Source organism: Alosa pseudoharengus, unplaced genomic scaffold, assembly GCF_046254945.1.
Source record: "Alosa pseudoharengus isolate Yale_2024_CS ecotype anadromous, Long Island Sound unplaced genomic scaffold, YU_APseudo_1.1 YU_APseudo_1.1_scf_15, whole genome shotgun sequence".
Taxonomy (NCBI): Eukaryota; Metazoa; Chordata; class Actinopteri; order Clupeiformes; family Clupeidae; genus Alosa; species Alosa pseudoharengus.
The window spans coordinates 11,082,553-11,093,125 of record NW_027468620.1 but is presented as its reverse complement, the minus strand read 5'-3'; the positions used below and the strand labels follow the sequence as shown (position 1 = coordinate 11,093,125).

At 41.4% G+C, this 10,573-nt stretch overlaps 1 protein-coding gene across 6 annotated transcripts in view; it reads left to right on the top strand.

The window, feature by feature from the left end:
- Nucleotides 1–240: 240 nt before the first annotated feature.
- lyst (lysosomal trafficking regulator) overlaps nucleotides 241–10,573 on the top strand; it is a 113,689-nt gene continuing 103,356 nt past the window's right edge. For 4 of the 6 annotated variants that reach the window (XM_076285517.1, XM_076285518.1, XM_076285515.1 and 1 more), the window contains exons 1-2: nucleotides 241–283; nucleotides 1,066–1,370. In XM_076285517.1, coding sequence (XP_076141632.1) covers nucleotides 1,290–1,370 — 81 coding nt within the window. In that variant the 5' untranslated portion in view covers nucleotides 241–283; nucleotides 1,066–1,289. Of the gene's footprint in view, nucleotides 284–839; nucleotides 1,371–10,573 lie in introns of those variants that run through there. The other 2 variants (XM_076285520.1, XM_076285516.1) reach the window with 1 other exon arrangement.

Sequence of the window (10,573 nt, the reverse complement as noted above, 5' to 3'; positions counted from 1 at the left end):
TGTGAATGAAATTCAGCTGTAAACGATCCTGCATCTGCTGGCGTCTGTTGTTAAGCGGACAAAACTCCACCTACAAAGGGGGACACGATTGACGTCATCTGAGTGATTGGTGACTGTGACCGTTCTTTCATGAAATTGCATTTGATTGACTGGGAGCATATCTATTTTTAACCAATGGAAACGTCAAACCTGTTTTGTGGGCGTTCTTTTCAGCAATTTGTGTGTTTCGCTTGTCATGTTCACGAGTAGATGGCTTGCATGTATTTCAACGATACAACAGAAGGTATGTTTTATCTAAACTCAGAATTAATGAATTGAAAAAACGATGAAAAGTTAGGTTAAGCTAAGGTCGTGTAATTTAGGGCATTGAACATTGGGACATTTGAAGTGTCTCTGCTGTTATGATAACGTTAGTCAGCTGATAGCTGGGTTGGTTATAATGCGATGCGGGACACTGCAAAAATATTGCAGCTGAGCGAGGGGCGTGAGGCAGTGCGATTAATAATCTTGCACTAACGATAAAATACTCTCTTTTGTCTTTTCATATGAGAACAAGAAATTTGCTATGCAGACTCGTAAAATCTACTCTAATGACTTCTTAAAGTAAGACTATCTGCTACTGCAGTACAACCGGCTAGCCAACTAGCTTGACGGGCAACTCAGTTAGCTAACGTCAGATAACCTGAGCATTGGAGTGGTGGTGGTGACCCGACACTGGCTCAGCAAGCTAGCGAAGAAGCTAACGTTAGCATGTGTGCTACCTGCCAATTTGTATGAGAGTAATGCATTCATGAAATATGAAAATATCACGAAAAAAATGTTGGTATTACTTTGCAGTATATTTAGCTAACTTTGCATTGCCTTTCAGCTAGCCAGCAAACTACCCATCCAACATTAACATAAGCTAAGTTAACTAGCTAGCTGAGTTAACACAGTTACTGATGCAGGCATCACATCAGCTTGCAAGTATCAAGCATGTTCAAGAAGTTTTGGCCTCTCTGTTACTTAAAAACGTAACGTAAGGACTATGTCTGACAGGGACTGTTGTCATTCTCCTCCTGACAGACAGCGGACACTTGGAATTTTGACTACCGTTAACTCGAATGCTTAGTGCATTCCTCCAGCATCAGGAATGGGTTGTGTGACTGGGATAAGCTTTGGAGGATTGCATCTATGCCATGCATAGTCTATTGGAGCTGCACCAGTACCTCTCTCACAACTGTGACCGTAGATGAGGAGTGAACGGTTGCCTTCGGTTTCTTCCCCTGGTGCCTGGAGTCAAGTCCGCCATGGCCAGCCCACACCTGGCAAATCTTGCCCTCGCGTGGGAAAAGTATATGGACTGCCGAACACAAGGAGCTGATCTACAGGTAAGCCAAATAGTATATAAGTACAGTACGCTGGCATTGGATGCACAGAAATGCATACGCAGAATTTATGGTGACAGTTGGTGAAGAAGCTGACCTAGACAAACATGGGCATTGCGTGGTGGTGTAGCCTAGCAGCGTGAATAAAATCGCGCGCGTAAGGCAGCATGGGAAAACCCAGGCTACTGGTGGTGCTGAACTTCGAGAGTTGGTAGGCTACATTTTTGTGATGTTTGCTTGATTCTCTGCAGTTTTACTGGGGATTTATTTTGTTACTCACAAATTTAATTTCACTTGGAGAAAACATACCAGTAGTTTAAATTTCAGGTTGTTTTGGTATGATATCAGACACCAGATAAGTATTGTGACTGTTATTTAAAAAATAAAAAAAACAACAACGTTAGTTAGCCACAGACTAGAGACTTACCCTGTGAAAACCGCAGAAAAGTTTTGTGGACTTGCCAGTTTCGAGATGACTGGCCATTGCAGTCCATTTTTGGCACTATGGCTCAAGAAGACTCATAGTCAGCATTGGCTTCATTAATTTTCATTGGTCCCAAAGATACTGTTCTCCCAGCTGTGCTATAAATTAAATCTGAGGTCATGTCAAAGGGTTCAGATATGCCGGACTGCCAGGTCACCCCCTGTCCCTATCCCTATGGCCCTCAATGTTTTTTTGTGTTATACCCTATAATAATCAGATTGGTGTGTGCAACCCCACACCACTCCACCTGCATGCTTCCTAGACTATTTTGCTCACACATAGAATAATACATTTCATTTTAGCTTTACTGCTTTAGATTAGATTCAGGTGGGAGTCTTCAGTTGGAATAATGTCTCTGAGAAGCCATCTCCAAGCAATGGACGAGGCTTCTACTTTACAAACTGTCACAGGTGTTATAATTACAAACACAAGTTAATGACTACAATTCCTGACCATAGACAACAATGCATAGCTAATGGAACAACACAGCCACAGAGGAATACATAATTATAGTGGATGGAATCCACTATCTTGAAATCTCCTGGCTTCTTCTTCTTCTTCTTATAACCTTTTCTTTTTACCTTTTCAAGAATGAATGCGACTCTAGCTGCTTAACGTACATGTTGAAATAACCGTTGTGTAGGTCTGGAGTTGGACAAGAGAGTTACTTTTTCAGATTTTCTTAAAAGTTTATACTTTTTGAAAAATAGGGGATTAAAAATGTCAAAAAGCTCATTTCCCCCCCCCCATAGACTTGTATGGCTGTGATGTCATAATGGCCTAAGCCAGCTGCACTGTGTGATTTGTAGGGTTGTTACCGAACGTTCTGTAGGCCAAAATCAAAACACTGGTGAACGTTCTCAAGACTACCAGACGCGAGCCTCTTTAACCTTTAAGCTCCCAGAGAAGTTCCCGGGCTAATTAGAACACTGGCACAGGTGTCACCTGTGAATTCAACTGTCTCAGCTTCTAATGCATACAATCTGGCACTCCCTAAAACTACAGATCCTGTTTAAGTGTTTCCCGTCTGTCAAAATAAGTCACAGTCATATCTCATTCTTAGCGCATTATATCTCCAGAACGGCTTGACGCATATGCTTCAAATTTGGTACAAGTGTTTGTATGGACTCAAAGATTAAGTGAGCTGATGTTGGAGGTCAAAGGTCAAATCCATGAATACTCTGAGCGCGATATCTCAAAAATGCCTTGACATGCATGCCTGAAATTTGGATTGAGTGTTTGTATGGACTCAAAGATGAAGTGAATTGATGTTGGAGGTCAAATGTCAATGTGAAAAACACCTTGAGTGTTATATCTCAAGAACACTTTGACACACAAGGTTTTTTGGTACGAGGGTTTGTATGAACTCAAAGATTAAGTGATTCAATGTTTTTTTTCCAGGAATCTCCCTACCAACATTAAGCCAGCAGCTTTCCATCCACAATTGTAATTCCTCTGGCATTACATTTTCTAATGTTGACTTACTATTTTAAATTTTTTGTCAGTCTGGCGACTTCCAAAAATGATCTTGCAACCCCCTGGTTGATAACCACTGCTATACAGTATTGTGACTTAATGGTCAAAATAACAGAAAAACCATCTGCTGTCTTATAATTACTAACTTGTGTAAGGCTTTTCTCTGCATCCCAGAGATATTTATTTATGTCTCTTTGACTCTCCTGTTCTCCCAAAGCACAGCTTTCACTTTGATGAAAATGACACACACTTGCTTTTGTCCAACACACTTTGTAAAAATGTTTTGTTCACACTTTTTTCAATAGCTTATTAATAGCCTAAAACATTCATTTGAAACACTGCTGACATTGCCTTGGCAGTGGAACACATCTAACAATATATAGCTCGAGTTGCTACAGCCAGCAGCTAACGTAGCCAGGCAGCTACAATGCTACGCTCTGTGGGCATGTATGGGAGCTCACGGACAACGGGGATCAATCGAGAAACGGAGATCTATGTGAAAACTCGCCTGATTTCTCCTTTAATGCTTTGATCAACATGCTTTCACCTTAGCATAGATGGATGGAAACTTGTTTCCCTATGTGGATCTTTAAACACCAAAGGCACAAATGATCCACTCTTGTGCTCAGAGTTTCTATAGATAGATAAGTATACTTTATTGATCCCTAGGGAAATTCAAGATTTCAAATTCAAGATCTATACTTAACATCCATCCAATATAGTCCACAGAGACATGTTTTGATAGTGTACATGTAAAAAAAAAAACAGGCTAGACATGTTTCTTTTCCATGTCTTATTTTAGACTGAAGATAAGGATAGATCACCCTACATCCAGGATGTTTTCAGGGCAACATTAGACATTAGCGTTTGTTTTTTCACTAGGGGCCTGTATGAATTTTGTCATTCTGAGTAGTTGTGACAGAACCACTATGGTTGGTTGCACAGAGGGTATCTGTGAAGACCTCTAGGGAGATCGTGTGAACGTTTTGGAGAAGAGGTGTAGAATCTTGGTCTAAAACTAGCAAAAAGACTACTTAAAAGTACTGTATGTGAACTTTGCAAACACCAACAACAGCACATTTGGCACTGGTAAAGGCTTACTAGCATGCTGATACTAAAATTAGATTGGCTATGATTGGCATTACTCAAAAAGTGTTAAATTACTGCAGAGTTATGAATGTATAGTTCACAGTGGGGTTGATGGTGGGAAGTGTGTTAATCTGCCTCTATACGGATGTGACCTGGTATGAGCAGTGTCTTACTGAAGCTGACTGCAGTTGATCAGAGACAGAGCAGCCTAACTGGGTGTGTTTTTTCTTCTCCTCTTCACACTTTCTTGGCAGTGGTGGAGCTAAAAAAAAGGTCGGTCGGTCTCTCTCTCTCTCTCACTCGCTCATCACCTTCCCCTCTCCCTTCTCCTGTCGTATGCTCTAGCAGCTCACACCCCTACCCCCACCCTCACCTCATCACGGGACTCTAATTAGCATTCACCTCCAGAGCGGGAGTGGGAATTAACTATTTTCCCTTCCTCTGTGCCTCACTCACAAATGTGCTGTTTTACTTTACTGTTCACTTTTATCTGACGCAACAGAATCTGATTCAGTTTAAGGGTGATTTTAAAGATGGTAGGAAAGGTAAATGCATCAAATGTATCATTTTTAACAAGATCCCTATTTGGCAGTCTCCAGTGTTGATCTTATGGCCTGGGCGTAGGCTACAGTTGTCATGTCCTGTGACTGCAGTTCTCTCTGTAGCCTAGCTGTATTGTTTCTGCTAGCCTGTCGTCCTGAAGACTACACAGATCAATTGTTGTTCTGTGGATATAAAAAAAAACATGACAACAAGGAGTGTTGTTGACCCCTCACACACTCACTGTCACATTCCTTCTTGCCGTTGAGCTGAGTATTTGCATTGACTTGGGCCCTTCGACTCCTGCCACAGAAAACAAAGCATCCCTGTCTGTGGGGTTCACCTCCAGTGTGACGGAGGTCTTAAGGGATGACCAATCATGGCTCAGAATGATGCTGTGCTACAGAGCAAGGACCAATCAATGACCCTGTTATTTAGCTTGTTTTGTTTCCTCTCTTGCTTGCTAATGTTGTTGAGTCCCTTGTCCAGTTTGTTGTGGCCCCCCCCACCAGGTCTTGTAAGAGCCGCTGCACATGGAGGGCCAAAACAAATTTGTCCCAAGTGTTGAGATATGAAATTAGAAAAGAATGTAACCTAGCTAGGAGTGTGGAGTGATTTTGATTCTTTTGGAGATGTTTAAAGGTGATTCCACGCCCAGATAGTATCTTATCAGAGTCTTGTCAACATGTTTGTGTTTGTGGATTACTGTATTCCTTCTGGTATAGGCAGAGTTGTATTAGGAAGGGCTGGTGTATAGTCGTAAAGGTGTATGCTTGTTCTTCGTGTGGGTGATCGTGGATTATAAAGTCACTGTACGCATTCTCAATATGCAGTTAAGTGTGTAGTGGAAACCCCTCTATGTAGTCTAGTTCATCGTCATCATAGTCATCAGGCCCTCATCGTCATGTCAGTCATCTCTTAAGGCTTAAAGGCTTCCTGAACTACTGTACACTGATATGTTACTTATGATTAAGTGTGTGTGTGTGTGTGTGTGTGTGTGTGTGTGTGTGTGTGTCTCCCTCCTATCACCCATTTTACAATCCTTGCAGGCACTTTTCTAAATGAGTGTTACATCCACCTCTTTAAGAACGCTGTAGAGTTGCTTACCTTTTGTTGAGGTTTGTTTAAGGTCAAGGACCTTGCCCTGTCCAGGATAGAGTTGCAGGCAGGCAGGGAGCCCTAACTCCAAATTGATTTTCTGTCTGTGTGTCCTCTAATAAGCTTCACTGTAAATGACGCCTGCGACTGTCGAGTGGATTCTCTCTGATTTGAGTTTCTATGCGGTGACCTTTAGTGATGCAACCCACACAGTGGTTTCCACTCCGAGTAACTAAGAACTTTCAGTTAGTGCGTGTGTGTGTTTTGTCCATGTGATGATTGCTGTGCTGCTGGCTGTGTGTGTGTTTGAAGGAAGGATGTTGTATCACGATTCTGTCAAGAAGCCGAGTGCGGTCAACTGCCAGTGCTCCGAGATCTTCTGGGTCTTACCTTGTTTTTAAAGCTTCAAGGCGTCACACTTTTTCCTGGCTTTTTTCAACTCTGTATCATGGCTTTGTAACCAAGTGGATTTTTCTGCAAATTCTCGTAAGTTAAGTGCATACAAAAGAAAGTCAGACCACGTTGCAGGCAGCAGAGCAGGGCTCTACACTAACATTTTTTTCCAGGAGCACTTGTGCGCCCGAGTTAAAAAATTTAGCAGCACAGACAAAAATTTGGGCGCAGTCAGTTCTGTACTTAACTTACACATAATCTAACATTATACTGCATCTTACAGTTAAACATGCCAGTCTGACAACATTTTGAGTCTGTTCTATTTCCCTACATTTTGTTAATGTAAAATAATATAATACATTGCCATATTTGCATTTAGCCTGTATATCACGTATCCTGCCAAATGTAGGCTAATTTATTTATTTGTGAATCCATCTGAAGCTAATCCAAATATGCCTATGGTGACCTATCTGACTGCATACTGCCTAATACTACTACTAAAACAGTCAATTTTCTCTTCCACAAAACCCAACATAGGCTAATCAAGGATATATGTTTTATACTTTTAGTTTTTATTTGAAATATCTGCATTGATGGGGGCAGTAGGCAAACGTTAGGCTACTTTCGTTTTGCACTTCAGCTTGTATTCGGTGTAAACAAACAAGCATGCGTGGAAGCCTGGAGTTGTCAGTAACGTTCTACCTTTTGAATAAAATGGAAGTATTACGGGATTACGGTTCGCTACAGCTATATTTTGCATATTGCAGCCAATACATCAACTGGGCTAAAAGGCATGTTAGGTTACCTTTCCTTCTCTCACTGCATTCTCAGAATCTCATCCTGTTTCTCCTATATCCAATAAATTCGGTGGATAGAAGAACTAATTTCTTCAATCTTTGAATCTTGGCTGGCTAGTCTTTCCGCTTTTTCTGCGCGCTCTTGGATTTGATAGAAGCTACTATTAGCGAGTCACAACGCAAAACTGCTAACGTTGATGGGAGGTGTAGTTTTTATGCTGCATTCGCGACGTGATTCTATGGTTTGCACCAGTAATGTTTGCGATGTATTTTATAGACAAACATTGACATTTTTAGAAGTAATTCGCACCAGTGCGCCTAAATATTTTTTTGCTCTCGCACGGCATCATTTTTACTCGCATGTGCGAGTGAAATGGGCGCACTGTAGAGCCCTGCAGAGTGATCGCCAATGACGTCAAGCAGCACTCTGGCTTAATTGAAATGTGCTACTCTCCATACAGACCATTACTCTCCTCGAGCCTCAGCATCAAACCTCACTGTTTAGGTGCACACTGTAGTTTAGGCTACTGTACTGCATGAGTCAGTGGATTCTCTTTATTTATAAGCTTCATGTCTGTTACCCCTCAAGCCACTTAAACAAGCTCTTCGTGGGCTACAAATAGCTTTTAATGTTATAATTTTAATGTGTTTCTGTCTTCTGAGAGACAGAGAAATGTTCTTCTGTAATAACTACAGGATGAACAAAACTGAAGGGTATTCTATGTTTGAACAGGTTTGATGAAAAGTTGATGCCTTCACAGTTGGGGTAAAGGATGCACAGTTAAGTTCAAATGCAAGTACCTTTGTTTCTTTTTTAAGTCGCAGTGTACCTGACTGAAAATCCAGACACTTTTGTCAATGTATTACCGCTTCTTTTCCTAGTGGCATCATTTTCTTTTTATCAATAGGCGAGTAATGGGTTCTATTATGGACTCCTAAAGCTCATGTTTATATTGCACTCCCCTGTTGACTCCATGCTGAGCATGCTGGCAAATGTGTGCAATGCCTGTTGGTCATTTTGGATGTCAATCAAATGTCCTTGTTTAGCATACTGTAGGCATGCTCTGGTGTTCTGACACCCGATTGTCAATTTACAGTATCAAGAGATATTCCTAGTGATATCCATGCTGTTGTGCATACGTTTGACAGACAGTCTGATAATGAGTCCCTTTAGCAGCTGCGCGATATATTAGATGCACCAGTTGTATTGTTAACCTCTTTGTATCACCTCTGTTTAGCAACGCATACAACCGGTCACTTAGTTACCCATCCTATTGTCATAACAGTGTAGTGTTTGCTTCACTGCATTTTGAAAAATGTGACGTGTGATGAGTTTGTGATGGCTTAGATAAAGGTAAGGGTGTATTTGTGCTAGAAAATGTGGCAAGGCTGAGTAGAAGAACGAATCTATCTCATTTTAGTCTTTTGTAAGTCATCCACTGGGCATTCATCCATACAATTTCAGACCAGAAAAGGATGTTGTGTGTGTTTGTGCAACCAACTGACTTGCGAAAGTGGGTCCAGTGGTTAGAGTGACTTCTCTGCTTTATTGTGTGAAGTTCAACTTAACTGTTGAATTTAGTAAAATTCTCAAATGCACTGCAAGCAAGAGTTCCTTCTTTACTATTCAGCAACAACGTTTCATTTGAATTCATAGTGATTTCAGCCGCTTGAGTCGAACATAAACACACAGATGTTTGTATAACATAAGCAGCTTATAAGCAGCGAAAAAGAGGTTGGACAGTCTGACAGGTACCAGTCAGTGCCACTGACTAGACCAGCTTATTCTGTCATGGAATTTTCATCTCCCAGAATTCCATCAGAACAAAAGGGCCTGATTGATTCTGAGCAAGTGAAAGTAAGTTATATGTTTTTATAATCACTTTGGACAAAGAACTACAAGCATTGAGCGTAATCACTGACCTCGCCACACACTCACTGATTACGTGCAGGAAATGGAGGGAAATGTCCTGCCACAGCCATCGCTCACAATGTGTGGGGGTGTTTGAGTGTTCCTGTGGGGTGTGGTGCTTAAAATCTGGCCTAGATTTTGGTCAGTCATGGCACATCAGTGGACAGGGTTGCCAAATTCAGTTGGGAGAGGCTTCCAAGGCTTTTTGGAGTGGTGCAGGGCTACACTGGAGCACACTGAACAACGTGGATGGACAGGGAGTCAGGGCCATGACTCGTGCGAATGTGGCTGAAGTAGGAAGCACAATGTTAGGGTGTCTTCTTCATGCCACTGATCTATGAGTGGAAGGAGAATGATGGTGATGAATGTGAAGCCATTGCTCTTCAGGTAAATAGTGATCTGCTACATCAGTTACAAACTAAATGAGTTTAATCTTTGTTAAATGCAGTTTCTGGACACCCTGAGATGTGGAATGAGTTTTTTTTCTTCATTTTATTCATTGTCCTACAGTAGATGACTTCCTCTATTCTTATTACATCAGGATTATTATGGTTGTGTCGTTTGTAGAGGAAGTGCTTCCTTCCTTCACACCTCCATGCCACACTTCCTTCACCCATTTACATTTTTTTCACATCTAGGCCTCTGGTCTTGTGTGCATTAAAGGCACACTATGCAGGTTTAGGTATTTTTGGTGATTTCAGAGATCCCTTTAGTGTCGCGATACATTTATATTTTACTCTGCTGTTGTAAATAGCAAACTTTTTGTGACTTATCCCCGCTGTACACAATGAAAATGCTTTTGTTGTGGAAGTGAAGGATTAACAACAGGCAAAATCTCTCATGAGCTACAGTATATCTACTGACAAGGTAATGTTTCACGATTCTGACAAGATTTGTTGGGCCGCCGTTCTTGGCTTCATGGCTTGGTCTGAGCCCCTTTGTTTTGTCTGTTTTGTTTGTTTGTTTGTTTGTTTGCTTGTTTATTTGTTATTTACAACAGAAGGGTATACTTACTACACAGCAATATTACTGGCTTACCCTGGTAACCTCGGGAGTAACTGCTGATCCCCAAAGAAATAACACGTCACTTTAGAAACAATGGCTGTTTACTGCAGTGTTCTTAGAGATCAGCGGTTACCCCCAACCTGGCCTGTTACCTCGCCTCATAGTACAACCCTCAGACTATTTATTAATTTATTGAGTTGGAGCAATTATCTCATTTTGACTAAACGTGTATTGGATTTCAGCAGTGGATTAGGCCCTTTAAGAGTCTTGCATGCAGTCTTGCCTTGGCTCCTTGTGCCCTCCTGATGTGCTGCTCCTGGCGTGTGGATGGGCTAATTGACTTGGAGAATTGCTGAATAATTCATTTCTCCACGCTTCGTATGGTGACTCACGTTTCCATGTCCTGTCCTAC